Here is a 19926-nt window from a genome sequence, read left to right as displayed (position 1 = left end):
CCCGCGGGGCTGCCCCGCCGCGGATGGGGCGGCGGGAACGGGAATCACACCTCAGCGGAGCCGGGCTTCGAAATGGCGGTCGCCATTTGCCTTGCAGTGCGCTGGCGTTACGAGTCGGGCTGGGGCTGTCACCTCTCTGAGGTAACTCTGAGGGGGTCTGCGCCGCCAAGGCTCGGACCTGCCGCTGGCATCTTGTTTTTTCCTCGGTGCCCTCAAAAGGTCGCCGCGCTTGTATCCGCCAAGCAAATCTGTGGCGGTTGTGCAGATAGCTTGCCCCTGCAGGTCGCTGCCAGCTCTGTCAGTTTTCCAAAGTTTATGTGAAAGCAATACTCGAATAGAAAAACCCTCCGTGGTTTCTACAATGTGAGAAGTAAGTGTGACAGGAGTCAGGCGCATCAGGGCAAAGCCATGAATAACTGAAGAAATGTATACGTTCCCTTAGTACCAAAGTAGGCCTGACTTGCTCTATAGCACTTCTGTGAGTGACCTGCTAATTACTAATGAACCGCGATAAGGTTTGCAAGAACTACAATATCTGATTCCTTTAAATAAATATATGTGTATTTTTCTTCCTCCCTGATACATAGACAGGTACTTTATTAAAGAAAAGGTAACATCTTCAGGCAATACTGCATGCAAATTGAGAACTTATATTATAAAATGTCTTCCTAGTTACTTCTCTAAACATTCTATTCTGTATAAATACTAAATAGTTTTTAGTTTTAATATTTAAAAGCTAATTGTTCACTTCATTCTTCCCTTCAAAATCTCCACTCTGAAATTCCAATTTAATTGGATGGTGAAAACCAAGGATCAGTGTTTTGCCTTGAGATACTTTGAAATAATTAAGTTAAGAACTATTCATATATGAAGGTGTTTAATACTGGTTAAGTGTCAGCAAACCAGATGTAGTTTATGAGGTTTTTCTGGCAAAAGCAGTGAATTGGTTATATCTTAGCTTACTGTTGAGTCTTGTGGAATGTATTCTGAAAATATGTTGAACCTCTTTTTTTTTTTTAGACCCTTTTTGCACCCCAGAATTAAAGTCCACTTAATTCCTGATATATGATTTCAAACTAATGTATTATTTTTTCTGACGTTATATCCTTTAATCCTTTAGTGTTTATTCAAGTCAATGTAGGTTATTGGCAGTATAGAGTATATTAACTAAAAATAGAAGAGTTCACCCAAGTTCTGTTCCAAAAATAAAAATGTGACTAGCACAAAACAGATCTGTTTTGCTCCCGGGATAATATTTTCATATGGTAGTCTGTCTAGAAGCAAGTTGGTTACAGATTGGTAAAAGCCAGGTCAGACTCTTTTGAAATTAAAGGTCAGTTTAAGTGCAAATGGATCAGCTTGGAAACAGGGAAAAGAAAAACTTTTTCACACTCTTGTGTTGATGCTTGCTGCACATGGTGCTCCGTGCTTAAGTGCCTATAGGAATATTGTCTGCAGCAATACACGGTTGTGCATTGGAGAGTGAGGATGGCTGTATGATTCCTTCCTCAGAATTGTGTGCTGTCCTGTTGATGTATGTGCACAGTATGTGATTTTTCCACTATCATTCAAAGAAGAAACGTACCTGTGTTATTGGCTTTATAACTATAGGGATGAGAGATTTAGTGGAGGCGCAGTAGCTGTTCAGTTGCTTTTAGAGCTGCCAGGACCAATTTTGCAGTGTTTTTGCCAAATGCATTCAGAATAAAAAGTTCAGTGGACAAAGACAATGATTCTTGCTGTGCTAATGGCTGGAGCAGCTCGCTAACAAAGGACTCCTGAGTGCAAGCTTGTCCTGAGGAAGAGAAATATTCTGTATTGCAGAAAAACAGGGTCTTTACCAGCCTTCTGCCACAGAGGAAGTGAAGAAGAGAATAAAGAACAAGGTGTTTGTAGACTGTGCAGTGAGTGCTATGAGGGTCCTCAAAGAATGTTTGTGTTCAGGAAAGTGTTTTGAAATACTGAAAATTCTGGCATTGGTTTGCTTTTGTTCTGCTTAAGAAAAATTGTCCAGTGATTTATTTATTTATTTTAACCATAGTTTTAAACTGTCATTTGAACAGCACTTAACATGATACTGTGTGTTTGTAGCTGTAGCTTCTCTTATGTTAGTTCTTACAAACTTCCCTTTTCTTCATTTCTAGAGGTAAATTCCTGTGATCTAATCCAAGCAAATACAAGACAGGAGAAAGTGTGATGAGGGGAGAGCCTAAGGATTAGCAAGATAAAAGAAGGGTGAAAAAAAAAACCTCATACAGACCCCAAGCAAACTGGACAGGTGAGTAGTTTATAGTAGTAGGGCATGTATGAGATAAAAACGTCTCGGAATAAGGGAAGAGTTAAAGCTAGCACATGACCTTTTGCATCTTTCATTGCTCCTCCTGCTCTTATAGACACTACTTTATTGGTCAGATTACGAGGAGAAAGTGTAAAGCTGTGGAAAATGTATTGTTGTTTGCTAGTTTAGCACGATGGCTTTATGGTTGATGACAAAGTAGCTGAAATCAATTTTCTTTTCCTCCATCCTGTGCTGATGGTAACATATTGACTGTGGAGGGAGGCGTGAGTGGTACATTGGTGAATGTGCTCAGCATACGTGAGGTAATGGCATAATTACAAGTACCAATTCAGGCAGCTGTTTGTCTAACATTCTGCAAGGACAGTGTATTTTTTTGGCTGAGCATGGACCTTTCTCAGCTTACACACAGTTTCCGTGGTTCACAAGAAAATTCCATCTCCGTCTGTCTTCTGCTCATACCACTACTACTGCAGGAACTATTATGAATCATTTACCCCTCCAATTCGCAGAATAATGCTTACATTAAGCCCATCAATTTTTGTGGTAAGCAACCTGAAACATTTAAAAGGGATGTAATTTCCAGGGACTCAGAGTTCTTGGCTGAAAGCTTCAACAATATATTAAGCTGTTAATTTTGCTGAAAAAATCGGTTTGTTTTTAATCTGCAATGAATTATTATGCCCACATTGTGTGTAATAACTGAAAATTATGTATTCTGTAAAGCAGATAGCACCTGTATGAATAAATATACACTTCCTATCTTTTATTTAGCAGGGTTTTGCTCATTGGAAGCAGGAACTAGTTGTTCAACTTCTTTGTGTCTAAATGTGAGAGGCAGCCATTTGACTGAGATTCAAACCTGGGATTCAATTTGTCTCTTGGATGTTCATACATAAGTACTGACGCAGCTTTCCAGTCCTACTTTTTTTTTTTTTTTTTTTCCTAGGCGGCCCTTTTAGGTCTGAATTTTACTAGTTATACCTAGTTGTATATACCTGTTATACTTGATATTTGTTTAAATTTTTCCTCATCATAGCCCAATTTCAGTTTCTCCTTCTGATCTTCTACATGTACTGTTCTCCTCCTGCTGATTACACTCCTGCTTTGTTTATCATATAATTCAATCTTACAGATCCTTACAGTTTGTTCCCATTATATCAAGTGTCTCTTACTGTGTCTGTGAAGCTCTACATATTTCCACCCCTTCCTATTTTACTTTCCTTGTCCCAGTTTCATGTTTCTCCCCTCCAGTACTTTATCTGATTACCCCAAATTATTTTTTTCCTTTTCTCTGAAGTCTGTGAGTTGTACAGACTTCCTAAGGTCACTGCAAGATGTTACTTACTGTTTCCTCTCAAATACAAACTTTTTATGTCCTACCCACCAAATGTGTAAGAAATGCACTTTGCCTTATTCTTGATTCTATTTTTGTCCTTGTGCTTTGGGTACCCAGAGTAGACTTTCTGGAAATAATACTCGACCAGGTGATAGAACAAGCCAGTGCAGAAGAGAGTCCAGAGCAAGGTATAAGAAAGAACACTAAATTTCAATAGGGGGAAGCTACTTAAGCAGAAGAAGAAAGTTGAGGCTCTCAGTCCCAGTTGCACAGAGGCACCGAGTTGCTTCTCTCATGCAGACTGAGTTTCAGGTATGGCCTTTTCCTCAGAGTTGCCCACCTCTTGGCTCCACATACTGGTCCTGTGTTCTCATTGCTGTGAATTTCAGTCTGAATGTCCAACTTCCATGTTAATGTTCACAGGTCCTGTGTCTCCCGCCCCTAGAATTAGGAATCTGAGTTTCTGAATAGATAAGGTCACTTTCTGAAAGCTGTGCTGATCATTAGAGTGTGCTGCACAGCACTGCAAGTATTAATAAGAATTCTGCAGAACATAATACTGAAGAACTAGAAAATTCTCTTGAGAGGAGAAATTGATGTCAATTTTTTCTTTCATCCTGGCAAGGCTTCTTATGTTGGTTGCTACTTTCTAATTGCTATCAGCAGTATCAAAAGACACAAAGTTATGTTAGAGAACTTTCAGCCTTTGCCCAGAAATCATTGATTTCATTCCAGCTGTGCCATATTCAAAGTTAATTGGATGACCCAATTTTAAACCAGAAATACTGTATGAACTTAGAGACTGTATCGGTGCAATTATCAGCTGCTTGAAGAGCACATCTATGGTCTTAGGTACAAAAAAGCTGGAGGCCAAAACACAGCGTTGGAAGCACATTAGCTGCTAATGACTGAAGAGAGGCGACTAGGGGAATGGGAATGTATACAACAGCCATATAATAAAAGTCAGCCATTTCCATTATAGTCAAATTCCACTTTGTAAGAGATTACTGTGAAAATGGTTTAGGGAACTGTGTTCATCATTAACCCTGCATTGCAGTAAAGCACCATGCTGCTTCTTTCCATGTGCCATCGTGTATTTGAAATAGATCAACTGAACGAGCATTCAGGAAACTCTCTTAAGTTCCCTTTACAAAGTAAATCAGGCTACAAGTTTTGGATTTCTGTTTCATTCATCATGTGCTTGAGAACTCCTCATGTTCTTGTTAATAATTCAGCCTTCAACCGTTCTAGGTTTATTGCTCAGAGGGACAGCACCTTTTGCTGAGTCCAGCATATGGCCAACAGGAGCTATGTCAGGTAAGGATGCAAATTTTAATTTTTCACCTTATTCTCTTTTATTGTTAATCAGCTTTGTAACAGAACTGTAATGCATGCAATCGGGCTCCTGTATATCAACAGCTGTTTGCTTGGGTAGCCTGTTACTTTGAAACAGCTGGAGAAATGCCAAAGATCTCAAGTGTCTTGAAAGCTGTCAAGCTTTTACTTTTTCTTGTTTGTTGTTACAGCATCTGAGAACTCAGCAAGTCCTGAAGTAAACTGGATTAGGTAAGAAACAATTTTTGAACTTCATCTCCTATGGCATATTTGTGAAAAACAAATGTATTGTGTTGTTCTGTCTCCCTTCCCACAAAATAGATAAGTCCTTGTCTTGTTCTGCTAACGTGTCGTAATTATATTCCAGATGGGCAGCTAGTAGCTATGAAGTTTTGCTCTGCTTGCAGCTGTATCTCTTAACCTTTATTTATTGATTTATTTATTTCTCAAGCAATGAAATTAAACCTATCAAGCTAGGCAAAATAGCTGACTCCCAGGTTCATTGTAACAGCAAGTCCATAGTGAGAGGACTAATACATTACTCACTGAAAACAGGCATTCAAAATAACATTGGTTACTGACTCTGCTATTGCATCTCAGTGTGGCCTTCATGCGCTTAAGACAGCACAACTGTATTTGACTCAGGTTGCATTAGAAGTGTTAATCCCATTTTGTAACATTCCCGAAGGGTAGAACTGCCCTTGTGATTGTGGTCTTGTTCAGCTACTTCTCTTTCTACTCCTGTTCAGAAACTACTTGCTAAGCAGAGACTTTTGAACTGTATGGTGCATGGCATGATGAAATACAGATCTCTGCGTCTGGAAAAATTCTTAGTTGTATTTCTGAGGGAACTCTTCAGCTTCATCTTTGAGAGAAACTACAGTGTTTAATTTCTACAGGCTTTACCTGTTAGTTTTCTTCAAAGGAATGATTGTTATAAATCATACCTTAAAAGCTGCTAGTCTTGAGTTATGAGTTTGTAGTGTTGATGTTTCTGATGATGGGTAGTGCCTACAGTATCGGAAGTGGAATAAGCTTTTGCAACCATAATGCAGTAAGGAAGAACGGATTGTGAAGAGTGCAGCCTGTACTGCTTTCATTATACCTCCTGCCTGGAGAATCGGCTCATGGCATGCTTTTTGCTGTTTTAGTTCTTTGCTAAAAAAAAGAAAAAAAAAAAGAAAAAAAGCTTACTCTCCTATCAGGATTCACGGCTACATCAGTGTCAACCTATTGTGAAAAGAAACTCACAGATTTAATAATATTTATTTTTAAAGAAAAATCAGTTTACTGGGAATATTAATGCTGAAGGCAACACAGGTTCCAACTAAGGATTTGCATATATAAGTGTTAAGTTAAAGATCTTGCGTGTCTATATGCGTGTCGGTAGAGACAAGGGTAGCTTTTTCTAAGACATTGTGGTAATGGAGCTAATAACAAAACAGTTGGTGCTGTCACACTAAGGTGATCCTCACTCTTGGAAGACAAAATATACTTAGATTAGCACAAAAAATTCGCAAAATATAGTTAGATTTTTGCAGGGGTAGGCACTTATCCATGTATATAAAAGACCTGATTCCTGTTAGCCAGCAGATGCCTCTATCTTTGACAAAGCTGTCTTTGCAAGATATATAAATCAGTAGAATGCACATCGATCTGTACTATTTGCCATGGTTTCCTCTCCAAAATACTGTGTGGCCTGCAAATATATAAACACTTAGGGGGCTAGGTGGAGGATCGTGGAGTGTTGCAATGATACCTTTGGATAAGACTGCCCTAAGACCTATGGATTGCCATAGTACCATGTGAACCCCTCACTTTGTCCTTGACACAGTTCCAGCTCTGTCACGGAGGCTGCTAGCTGTTCAGTTGTGCCTTGTCTCTGCTGCCTTCCCAGCCTTTTCCCGTTCTTGCCATTGGACACAGGTGTGGAAGTCTCAAAGAGTCCACTAACTGTGGTTTCCTTGCACCAGGTGTGCTGTTTTCTGCTGTGGATTGTCAGGAAACAGAAGGTTTTTGCTGAGCAGCAGTTCCTTAGGAGGACTCAGTATCCCTAACAAACAGCATACTGTGAAGGCCTTGGTAAAGGCTTTGTAATGTCGTGTTGTCAGGGAGGTGTCCCGCAAAGGGTCCTGCACTGGTTTTGCCATGGGCTGCTCGGGTCAGGTCATCAATCTAGATTTGAGATTCAGATGGAAATGATGGGTGCTGCATGGAAAAATAGACTGGGCTCGCTCTTTGTTATAACAAGGTAGGGGCATCTCTCTGAGTATATAGACTGGCTATTTTTCGTGGATAATAGAGGACAAGATTAAAAAAAATGTAGGGAAAATTTTCTTTCTGGCACTGAAATCTGAAACAACAGAAAGTACTGTTTAAAACTGTTCAGAAGATTGCTGGCTCTGCTCTTTTTATTTTCCTGGGTAGGTGCAGAATTGGAATAGTGATGCTGATCCCCAGGTGATCTTGTCTTTATATTTGACTACTACTTGGAAAAAGAAAAATCCCGTCTCTTTTTCTTGTAAATACTTTCATGAGCAAGGAGTATTTTACTAAGCTCTGCCAAGTGGAGAGTTTCCTGATTCAGTGTTCTCTGCTACTTCTGTCTTCAGCTTAGGCATTAAATAAATGGCAGGGAAAGAGGGAAATGGTTTATGGTAGTTCAGCTATGAGAGTGATTTGTTCTGCTGTTCTTTGGTGACCTTGCCAATTCCTGTCTCTTTCATGGTCTTTGTACTTCTACTTTTCTCTGCTACGCAGCCCAGCATGAACTGAAGATTAGAAGGGAACTGTAGTTATTCTGGGCCTGAAAGAAAGTCAGAGCTAGGGATTCCAGAGACACTTCTTTCTTCAGCATCTCTCCTGCGTTTTTTGTCCTGGGTAAATGTATCTGAAATTATCTAATTGACAGTAAATTTTAACATGAAGTAAGAATTAGCATAAACAGAGAGAAAATGAAAATGGAGAAATAACTTACTCTGATGCAGTGATTTCTGGAGAAAGAGTTGCCCCTTAGGGTTATAAAGACCTGAGGGTCAGTCCACTGAACACACCAAGACTCTTGCTGGTAGAAGATGGTTTGCTTTCAAATGCTCAGCAGCTTACCACAGATTCTGTTGTCTCATCAAAGCATTTGCTTTAAAATTGACTTTGAGGAGATTTGCCGGCAAAACCTGGAGGTATAGGGTGAGAGAAGTTGTTTTTTAGGTTTCTGATCTCTAATTATATCAGCTAAATAGTAAAGATACTGCCTATGTAACTGTCATTTAGTTACTTCACCTCTGTCATGGAGCTATCCTGTCATCTTTGTATCATGTCCAAACAACCTGTCACTGACCTATTTGTTATCTGTTTGCAAAAGCTGTTCTGAAAGGAAAAGAAAAAAATTAAAAGCCCCAACTTCTGTTATTGAAAGTATGTAATATTTCGGTTGTTAACAGTTTTCTTCTGTGTGTGTGGAATAAACTCAGACTGATTGTGTTAACTAGACCAGGAATAGTAAAAAGCTTAGAATGGGATGGCAGTTTTCTTGTCTCCTTGTACATTTTTCACACTGTGTTTTAAACTTCCTAGAGGACTGTATGATAGATGCAATTAATTCCACCTCATTTGTAAGAAGAGGGCATGTTTGGTGCACATCTTGTTGTCTTCACTTGTTCTCTCACCGTTTCTGTCAATAGTTACATGGGTGATCTTTATACTGTATGTGCAGCCTGTGAAGTGGATATAAAGACCTGTCAGACTACCTTTTCTTATACATTTTCTTCTGAGGAAACAAACCTAACATAAATGTCACCTGCAGTATGAGCAACTGTAGCAGATGGAGCTTTGAATTAATGGCTCTGAAAGCAAGCCAGGGGAGATTGTGAAAAGAGATAAATACAGTAGCTATGCTACATGAGTCAAAACATTTTCTGTGATTAAAAAGGACTTCAGGAAAGAACAGTGTATCTTCAAAAAGTTACAGATTATTTTAAAAGCACCCATCTTTAGTTTGTTGTGCTCTTGGAAACGTGTTCAAAAATTATTTGTATTACATTTACAGCGGAAAATTCCTCCATTCATTTGATTTTTATTTTTTTTTTAGCTGTGTGGGTCTTTCTTTTGAAAAAAAAATACTTTGAATATGCTACTTTAAATTTGCTTGTAAAAGGTACATAGAATGATGCTCTATGTTTCGTGGCAAGATCCCTGTCTTTGTAAAAAATGATCATAAAACTAAACTGACTGCTGTGCAGAAGATCATATATATTGTGATCAGATGTAGAGGAAGGACCAGTGTTAGTCTCAAAGAAAGTGACTTGAGTTTAGCAACTGATAATAAATAGAAAGGTTAATGCAGCTCCCCTGCTGGTGTTCCTGTCATAGGTCCAGGGAACTGAGGCAATTTATGCTAGCAGAAGGTTTGGAGGGTCTGCAGAAAGAGCTAATAATAAACTAAAGGAGATGGGCAGTGAATCATGTAAATAGGGTAAGTTGCTTTCCACTAGTGGTTGTTTGGACTCTTTCTAGTTTCAGCAGTGAAGGACTATCACGACTGACAGTAATCATGTATATGCCATACAGAGAAACTGGCTGCCTTAATAGCTTGATGAAAGGCATTTATGATGGCATAAGATTGCAGCTGAGAGTCTCACTGAGTTCAACAGCACTGCTGAGACAACATGCTTAGTTTCACACCCTCCCATAGCAGCTAACTAGCCACTGTGAAATGAACACCTTCTTTTGCCCAACTGGGGAAAGGCATTTGGAACAATTAGTCTACCCTCTGAGCAGGAAGAAGACAGGCTGAAAGACTGGGCATGCATGTAAAACGAATGCTAAGAATACAGTTCAGAGTACTTGTTAAATCAGATAATGCCCTTTAAGTTATAAACAATTGTGGCAGAGTTGTGTCCCTCCCCACCCCACCCTGCTGTTGTCATAAATTACAATGATGCTTCCACATGTGAAAGTCAGAGTTTCCAGGGGCATGTCTTTTGCAAACTGATGAACTCCACAACAATCAAAATGGGAAAAATAGCATTTTAGCCTTCAGTGCTAAATGTTCAACGAGGCTGCAGTGCTGCCACTTCCTCAAAGCACTGTTCTTGGTCCAGCAATCTTAAGGCTTCCTCAGATTTGCCTCCCCATGCTGCAGTCATTCCTCCTGGTTACTGGCAAGGTGTTCCTGAAGTGGGAAGTCATGGAGTGGCTCTAGCTGCCAAATATGAGTAGGTTCCAATTTTCAGAGTTCTCTGGAGAACGTTACTCTTAGCTTCTATTTGATTGGCAGTAGCAGCTCTCTCTGTTGTCTGATTGTCCTGTACTTACTGCTGATAACCTGTGCATATACAAACTCAGGTATTTCAGTAGTTTCTGTTCAACTCTTATTTGCATTTTACTGCGAGTTGACTGAAAGAAAATAAAGGGAATATTAACCTTTTGGGAAGAAAGAACTACAAAGAGCTCCTCAGGGAGCACTGACAGAAGCTCTCATAGCATGCACATGAGGCAGGAGACTGGAAGTGTAATCTTAAACCACGGGGAACTGGAAACCCTCTGGGACTGAGAACCAGCCATCAGCACTGCTCAGTGAAGCAACATGGAGGCTGTAAATGAGGTGTTCAAAAGTCAGGAATCTGGTAGTAGAGTGGGAGCTGCTGAAGCAGCTGAAGAAGGATCCAGCGATCAGCACTGTAGCTCTGTGAAGGCTCAGTAAATGATTTTTCACATGATGGGGCTCTGGAAGAGGTCCTTGGTGTAGTCGCTCTTAGCTAGAGAGTGAAAGAATTCAGTGCATGAGTGTTTTCTAAATCTATAAAATCATACTTTTATTCTGAAACAGGTTTATTTCTGGTCCCCCCACCCCTCCCCAATTGCAGGCTCATACAGTAACTGGGAATTTCACTTGTCTTTTTTTTCTCATTATCCAGTTGGTCTCCATGCTTGCGATCTTTCATAAGAAGGACTATGTTTGTTGGTTGTTCTCCCCAGTTACCCACATGCTGTTCATGCTGTTGAAATGAGATGGAAAGATGGTTTTTGTCTGAGCTCAAAAATTACATTTTTGCATGAATTTGTTTTGGTCATATTTCAGGATCATTTTCCAACCTGTACATCTTCTACAAACATTGAAAATCACCAGAGAAGATATTCTTTAAAAAACAAAATTTCAAATGATAACTTGTAGGCAGTTTTTATTATTTCGTGTATTTAGTTTCTTGCCTTTAGGACTACTAGGAGTGGTAGTATTACTGTGTAACATCTTGCCTTTGTTTTGGTATAAATATGAGTGTACAGATTGTATAAAATTTTGTGACTTCCAATAGTCAGTGAGTTTGAGGGAATATTTGAATGGATCTGATACTAAGTAGGTTAGTATCATGTGAATTCCAGTTAGGAATGTTAGTTCAGTATTTACTACGATTTTTTCATCTAAGAACTCAGCTTTTTTGTCCTGTAATTAAGTAAGGGTTACTAGTATGGGAAAGCTACATCCAGTGATTCTTCTGTCTATATATCAGTAAAAACTGTCTACAGGTACCTTAAAGGAGGCTGTAGCAAGGTGGGGGTTGGTCTGTTCTCCCACGTGCCTGGTGACAGGATGAGGGGGAATGGGCTAAAGTTGCGCCAGGGGGGGTTTAGGTTGGATGTTAGGAAGAACTTCTTTACTGAAAGGGTTGTTAGGCATTGGAATGGGCTGCCCAGGGAAGTGGTTGAGTCACCATCCCTGGAGGTCTTTAAAAGACATTTAGATGTAGAGCTTAGTGATATGGTTTAGTGGAGGACTTGTTAGTGTTAGGTCAGAGGTTGGACTCAGCGATCTTGGAGGTCTCTTCCAACCTAGATGATTCTGTGATTCTGAGTGCAGCCTCAAAGTAACATGAATATCTGCAAAAAGAAATTGTGAGGGTTAATGCTACTGGGACTATTTCTTGTAAGGATGCCATGAACATTGTACTACCACTATGAGAAACTCATTGAAGTAAATTTTTAATAGTCCATAGATCTATGGTCTAACTAGGTCGTTATTCTGATTTCTCTGAGTCTTAACAACGGCACATCTGAAAAGATGCAGAAAACGGAAGTGTGATGTTTTAATGATGAAAACTTCTGTAAACCTTGGATGGTGCAAATATATAAACCTTACTTGTGTACCTGAAATATGGAGTCATCTTTCTAAGAAAATTTTAACTTTTCTACTTGGTTGTACAGGAAATGGAAATTATTATGAGTGTTTCAGGAGGCATCTTACTCCAACATTCAAAATTAAATGAAGGAAAGATCTTTGTCAGTTCTGTATTGCACAAAAGAGAAAAGGTTATATTCATACTTATTAAAGTCTTGATGACAAATGGGTATGAATATTTCATCAGCCAGAGGAAGTATTCTTATACTTTCTTGAACTTAAGAGACTTAAAGAGTCAGAATCATTTTATAATTTGTGACAAAGACTAATTTTGTTGAATAATAAATTCTAAGTCATGAGAATTTTGGAAGAACTTTTTATTTAATAGGAGGAAGAAAAAAATAAAATTTGAAAGTTATTTTTGGGGCAGATGACTTTTTAAAGCAGGTTCTGAAACAGGGTTCAGCTTCACAGTTTGAGGTTTTGCATAGTTAAATCTTGATTGTCTGAATAACTACTTAGTTAAGGAAGAACAATGTATCCTTATGTCCTCAAATGATTGCATACTCTATGCATGTACAAGTACGTGTAAAAAAACCAGTTTATTTACCTCAAAATATGTATCTTGTATGTTCTACACCATATTCCTTTTGAACGTGCATGTTGTATGTAAAGAGTATCTAGGGTAAGATATGACCGTTAAAGTTTAGTCCAAGAGTCTGTGAATTCTTAAATTTATCATTTATTACAGGCAATGCTGTAGCATGCATATCATCACCAGTCTTTCTTTAAACAAGTAAAAATAATGGCCATGAAAAAATTGTGCCTGGCTTGGGGTTAGCCAACAGGCCAATGACTGCCAGATGAGTCTGTAGCAGCAAGGCAGGCTTAGGGTTTGGCCAGGAGACCAAATCCGTGGGTTAGGGACAGGGTGTTACCGACTGGGGTATGTGGCTGTCATTTAGCTCAAGCAGGGACCGAGGGCAATGGGTTCTTGTTAAATGCAGCTCCTGAGTGAAGCAGGCACATTGGAAACTTTCGCAAAATGATGTAATCCATTGTGCTTCTCACATATCTTTTCATGTGCTGGGCAGTATTCTGTGCTGGTTCTTACACTCGATATGCAGTTTTGCCTGCTAATCTTGCTCAAGTCTGAGCTTACGTGCTTGTCTGCTGCAGGTCTCTTTTCTTGGAATATTTTGGATTCCTTTGCTGTGTCAGAGTTCAACCCACTCAAGATAAGATTAATTCTGGCATGGATGACTTCACCTCCTGACAAAATCTAATTGCCTTGTCAAGGAGTAATTCTGGATTTTGCAGTACTTTCCTTTTGAATAATTATGATAAAATCTTTTATCAGGGACTTATAACTCCCAAACTTGCATGATTGTCTCTTCATCTTTTGACAGACATGGATTTTCATTATTTTCTTTGTACACATAGAGAAAATTTTCAATGGCTTTAATTTTTACGTGGAGTACCTCATTCCTTCTGTTTTTGTAACACTGCACTGTACATCCTTTCTACATCTGAATTAGCAGAAAGTTGTAAATTAGAAAAAACTGCATCAGAATCTGCTATCACGTAGCTGTTTTTCTTTACTTTTCACTGGCATCCTGTTGTTGAAGGTACAGAATGAAGCATGGTTTACAGCTCCTCAATTTTCCTCCTTCTTTTTTTGTTCCCAGAGCCCAGGAGTTGAGTGAATCATTTCTGAAATCACAGTAGGTCTGAGATGCTTTTTCCCTGAAGATAAGACACATGAATTTGCAGTTTTAAAATCAACAGTCTTTGTAAAGGTCTTTTAATGACCTCTTTCAGCAGTGACAAGAGGAAAGAAATATTTATAAGATTTCCTGCTGTTCCCAGTAGTGCATCTGCTTCCAGACTCATGAGAGCAGTGTTTTCCCCCATGTTGTGGACTGAACTAGACAGGGGATCTGTAGCCGTACCTTGGATCCGCTTTGTTACATCCCTCAAAAATAGGATTGTATGCTGAACCAGTAACTCCAGCAACATTTGTTATTATCAAAATACACAGTTAAATGAGACAAACACCTTGATTAGTGTGTCTACTTGAGGTGTGTCTACTTGCAGCTACTGTCATGCTTCGCAAGGGGCTGACAGCTTGTGAAAAGTTTAGTCAGATGTGAGTAATCACTGAAGTAGGTTACAGGGGCAGGTGAAACTATTCACATCAGCTCTCCAGAAGGTGGCAAGCAGTAGTTTGGTGGAAGGAACAAATTACTCCCTTCTTAGATGAATGAGTAGTAGTTTGAGTTTTAAGGGAGGGGACAAAGAGGAATTACGCCAGAGACAGGGATGGATTGTAAAGCAAAAATGACTGCTGAAGTAGGATTCCTTTCTGTGAGGGCATTTAAGCTGAAAAAGACCTGTGAATTTATTAGATAAGAAAAACCTTTAAGGTTGGCCTAAGTCTAGATGGGTATAAACTTGTTTCTTTTAATTTTTGTTCTCTTGTGGCTCTGTAAACCTTGGTGAACTGCATTGTCTACTGTGGATATAGTAAATTAATCCTTTTATTAGCAGGTTATGTTGACCTGGTTTGAGTGAGGGATGATATCAATACAGCTGGCTATCTCTGAGGAATTTGTGCCTGTAGGCTCTTGCAATCTGTAGGTGGTAGTGAACTACTCTCAGGCAGCTAGCAGCCCAAAACGTTTCTTAGTGGTTGAGAAGGATAATGAAGTTACAGAGGCAAATGTACAAACCAATAACTCAGTTTCTAAAAAGAAGAGATATTTATATTTCTGAAGAGGAAACCTCTCTGGAATGGTAGTGAGAAACCCAAGGATTGCAAAAAGAGTGTAAGGATAGAGAATGTTATTTCCAGTTTTACAAACTAGGAAATTAGAGATAGGGAAAAGTGAAATAATATTTCTAGGGTACAGACAACACCGTTTTGTCCTGATATCTTAACCTGTTCCTGTGCTGTGCCTTCAAAATCATTTTTTTCCAGCTCCTGTTAGTTGCTTCCTGTATGGTAGTTGGCTTCACTAATGTAAAGGTTAAGCATAACGTTAGGTCAGCATACCTCTGAGATAACATCCCATTTTTAGAATGAGTTCAATTTTCATTAGTGAATTAACTGGACATATTAATATTTATGACTATCTCAGATGTCTGATTACAACAGAAAATTAATAATTAATTGTAGAAAATTACCTTTGCACAATTGATACAACAAGGATATCAATCAGATATGGCAATTTCCAAAAAGCAGCACAAAATACTGTTTTTGCTGGAACACCCTTAAGGGATTATCTTTTTGGTGCAATCATTGGTGTTCTAGACTAGGTAACAAACCTTCCAATGTGTGAATAGTAGTGGTGTGAGAAAGTCTGTTTACAGAAATGAGCATATAATGTGAGCATATTGACAGTTTGGACAGTTTAGGGAGTCTATATGGAGTATATGATTTCAGTTTGATCACAGAATCACAGAATTGTAGGGGTTGGAAGGGACCTCGGAAGATCATCGGGTCCAACCCTCCTGCCAAAGCAGGTTCCTTAGAGCAGGATGTTGGGAAGTTTGTGTCTAAGTTTCTCAGGCTACAAGCATGGTTTTGGATGGGGGTGTATTTACATTGTCTGATCTACTTTTGCTTCCGTGGATTGTTTGGAATAAACCTTGCACCTGCCAAAAGCTAATAAAGAAGAAAATTCTGATGAATGAATGGCATTAAATGTGTTGAATAATCCATGTGACAAGTCAGATATGAAGCCTTAAGCTTAAACCGGGAGGCAGACTTCAGTGGGAGGTTTTGGTTACATAGTGGGGTTGAAGAGGAACCATCTAAGGATGAAGGCTGAGAGATTAAGGGACAAAGATTACTACCAGCTGTTTTAAAGAAAAATCAGCCTTTCTGTTCACAAAAGGGTGCTTGCTACTGAGATTGGGAGGAGTGACTGAGAAAAGATCCATGGTGTTTCAGAGTAAATGGTACAAGCTCAAAAGAAGGTGTTGAGGATTCCTGAGTATAGTGTGTTAAGGTGAAAGACTTTGCAACATCAGAAAGCTGAGACAGGGAATTTTTATGACAAGGTGTTTACTGTTTTAACTGTGCACTTATGCTCCGTGTAATAGCTAAATTAAAGGGGTTTTCAGAAGCCCTGTTAAGTCTGCACATTGATGTGTTCCACATTGTAAGTGTACATACTCTTACTGCAGAGCTCTGCGAAAGGATGTCGAGGCACTGGGAAAGAGCTGCCAGCATACCTGTGCAGCTAGTGAAGCTGGTCTACAGGTTGCATTTCTGTGACAGGAGCAGACAGAGAAGCCAATACGCACACATGCTGAGCCTCAAGGGACACTTATAAACGTAGCAGTCTATGGGGTTGTCTGTTTGCAGTGACCTGGGGACAGATGACGAGAATTCTGTGTGGATATTCCAGCAGACAATCAAGTGTAATGTTGCTGTAATCTTCAGAGGGATGCTGGCTATGTCTATGTAGGTGGCACCTTCCAATATATCTCTGAGTCAGGTTTGTCCAAATTTAAACAGAGAACCTGAAGCTTGTATAAATACGGCTTGTGTGATAAGGACATGAGTTACAGTCAAAACTATCTCACGAGTTCTCCCAACTCATTGAATTGTACTTGAAACGTAAACTCTTTTTATAATGCTGTCTGGTAAAAGGAGCATCCTACAGTAAAATCCTTACAACACATCTCTCTGTATCTTTCTTGACTGGACAGTGTCAATTGCTGTTTTGCTTATTGTGCTTTTACTCTCTTTCAATCTTTGCTCTTTTAGTAGATACTCTGATTCAACAGAGGGTAGGAACTGGGGTTGTTTGCAGTGGGTGTTCTCATTGTGGAAGATGACCTATTGCTCTGCGACGTAGTAGAACATAGTGTCTGTAGGTCATAGTTTTGTTAAAAATGTGATGCAAACGTAGTGCTGCATCCTGTGCATATTGAGAATACAGTCTAATTTACTTTTATGGTGAAAGCTTTAACTGATTTCCCAGTTCAGTGCTGCTTGTGGTGACCCAGGGGTATATTATCTATCTTCTGTGTTTGTTGAATGGTGTCGCAAAATATTTTTCAAGTTCTGAAAGTCTGCAGTATTGAACACAGAGCTGTTCCCTAAACTGAACAGTATATACAATAAAACTGAATAGCTGATACTGAGCTGCTAAAGGCTGTTTTTTCTAGGTGATAGTTGTTGTACACAGTGCATAGTAAACCATCCTTGTGTGTCACGTTTTATCTTTTTAACTCTCCTAACTTTCTTCAGGAGTGTTTGCAGCAGTGCAGGAGTTGAACTCAGAAAAGAGGTCAGTTTGTTCTTTTGTTTTGTGTTGTGTTTAAATTCTGTTCTGAAAGTTCACGGAGTTTATTTTTTATTTTTTTTTATTACTAAATCGTTCTCTCTTCAAGATCACAGCTCTTGCAGGTGTTAATCTCCCCCAAATCCCCTGAATCAGTAGGGATTGAAATTGATTAGTGCTTCTCAGTGTGTAATACCTGGCAGGAGCAAGCTCTGAGAGTTTTTGCTGGTGTCCATGTTGGCATCTGTTGTTTCTCCCAAGGTGCTTGTCCCCTTTCCCTCAATGGATGGCTGAGTACTTTGGTAATGTGTTTTTGTATTAGTGGAGATTAGGCCCATATGTAAATTGTGTTAGATGTTCAGGCATCTTCCCTTGTACAATAAAGACAAATCAGGTCTTTCTTACTGGTGACCATGTATCAGAATGTATAATAAAGTGCACCCAGATCTAAATTCATCTTTGCAATCACAAAACGAGACTTCTTATCAGGTTAGTACCTGGGAGAATCATGGTGTTGCAGCAGTGTTGTTTGTTATGCAAATCAGAGTATACAAATGCAGAAGTCATGGAAATGAGAAGAGGTCCATCAGTTATTATGTTACAGTGTGGAAAGCTATTTTCACTTTCCTTTCCAAAGCTAGCTTCCCATCAGAGTTTGCTGACACATGAATCTTTCTGCTTGCCTAAAATATTAACAAATGGTAATGTCTTTCTTTGGGGTTCAGACCAGCAAAAAAACAAAGTTGTTTTTGTTTCTTGCTGTAGATTAAGGCAATATTAAATATTGTATACAGGTATAACAACTCTGAGCAGCTCGTATGCGTATCGCTATCTGTCCTGCTCTTTTATGTATCTGTACGCTAAAATCTTTAACTGATTTTCAAGTTCAATAATTAACTGTGAACAGCAGCAGACATTGACATTGTCCTGCCAGTTTTTGTAAGACTTTTCTGCTGGAAACATGTTGAACAAATTGCTTGTGGATTTGCTTTGGTCTTTGTTACTGAATTCAACTTAGATGGTTATCGGCCCAGATAGTATAACCCGAATAATACATTTATAATTTATTAAATTTAATTCTTTAAAGGTTCTTTTGATAACTGCTCCATAAAGATAGCTGCTGAAGGAAGTTTAAAATTAATAGATTCTATCTCATATGCCTATTATTATTTTTGAAGCCTGTTAGAGAAGAGAAATTATGCAAATTGGTGTCACGGTAGGCTACTGCACACATGCTCGTAATGCATAACAACTAGCTTACTGATGAAAATACTTCATCTTAAGCAAGAGTCATTGTCAGCACTGAGAACTGCTCTTTGTATCACAGTTAACAGTTTATTATTATTTTTCTTATGGATATAGGAGAGTGTTCTTTAAAATCCTCATTAGAATAAAACTGCTGTAAAAGTGATACTGGAGCACTACAGTGATGAATTATGATTGATTACATTATACAATTAAAGTCTATTGTGAAACAGTAGGAATATCCCTTCAAAAAAAACTGAGCAGGTTTGTTGCTCACTCTCTGTGAATGACTAAGTGGCTTTAATTCTTCAGCTTCAGCATGCAAAAGACTTGATAAATAGATCGGGCTCAGGATCAATTAGTGTCACACTGATCTTTAGCATTAACGAAGTGAAGCTGCTAGGATTCAACCAGTTTATCTGTACCCTCTGTGACAGCAACTTAAGCTAACACACAGTGCATTCTCTGTCTAGTACAGGGCATGGGAACTAGAATGCAGAACACACGGTTCTGCGCAGCACTGGCAGGTACGGGCGCTCCCTGGGAGGAATCTGTCTTAATTCTGAAGAACTCCAATATCCTTAGCAGGAGAAAAATCTGATATAAGCTGGTTTCAGAAAATAGGTCACTAATGTAAGTTTGCAGTTGTTTTCTTTCAGTTTTCTCCTACATCTGTTTTAGATTTATTTTTTTGTCAACTGTACACAAAGCATCTCAAGCTTTTGTGATTAGACTGCAGTGAGGAGGCTGGGTTTGGTCTAAGGGTCATTGTTCTGTTCATTGCCCTTCATCCTTCCATTTTAATGCTAACACATGCATTTTGTTTGCCCTGTTAAATTGCTGCCAGAGAAGGTGGAGAAAACCTTCTCAGGTATTGATTTTTCATACATGGGGACAGTAGCCGGTAGTCACTTGATTTGCTGCCTACAGCTTATAACTGAATTGTCTCATGGGATTATAAACTTCATTTTAATGCTGAGTTCCCAGCCTGAGGTGAAATAGCTGTTAGTCATTTGTAAGTGCTTAGTATATTTTGCTTGTTGGAATTCTGGTTAGATGGCTAATAGAAATAGTATTTTGCAATAGAAATGCCACTGATCAGAACTTCCTGTTTGAGTTGTTAAATGGCTTTCAGAAATTTCGATCTGATCCTGGATAGTAATTCCTGCTTAATATTTTGTGGGTCTTTCTGTTGTTCATTGTTATATTTATAATGTAATAGTTATTAATTTTATCATGATAACTGGCTAGGTAGACCATCTTATTTAACATTTGGTGATCAGAGTTGTAGACGTGGAACTGA

General features: G+C 38.9%; 1 protein-coding gene across 12 annotated transcripts in view; it reads left to right on the top strand.

The window, feature by feature from the left end:
- The first annotated feature begins 2 nt into the window (after window positions 1–2).
- Window positions 3–19926, top strand: part of MYO3B (myosin IIIB) — a 245708-nt gene continuing 225784 nt past the window's right edge. For all 12 annotated transcript variants that reach the window (XR_007162477.2, XR_010832378.1, XR_007162478.2 and 9 more), the window contains exons 1-4: window positions 3–141; window positions 2145–2278; window positions 4887–4952; window positions 5162–5201. Coding sequence is in view for 8 of the 12 variants with exons in the window: in XM_048061517.2 (XP_047917474.1) it covers window positions 4946–4952; window positions 5162–5201 (47 nt within the window). In the remaining 4 variants the exon portion in view is untranslated. The remainder of the gene's footprint in view (window positions 142–2144; window positions 2279–4886; window positions 4953–5161; window positions 5202–19926) is intronic.

This window comes from Anser cygnoides, chromosome 6 (genome assembly GCF_040182565.1).
Source record: "Anser cygnoides isolate HZ-2024a breed goose chromosome 6, Taihu_goose_T2T_genome, whole genome shotgun sequence".
NCBI lineage: Eukaryota > Metazoa > Chordata > Aves > Anseriformes > Anatidae > Anser > Anser cygnoides.
The sequence above is the reverse complement of the archived record's forward strand: the minus strand, read 5'-3'. Positions and strand labels throughout refer to the sequence as shown.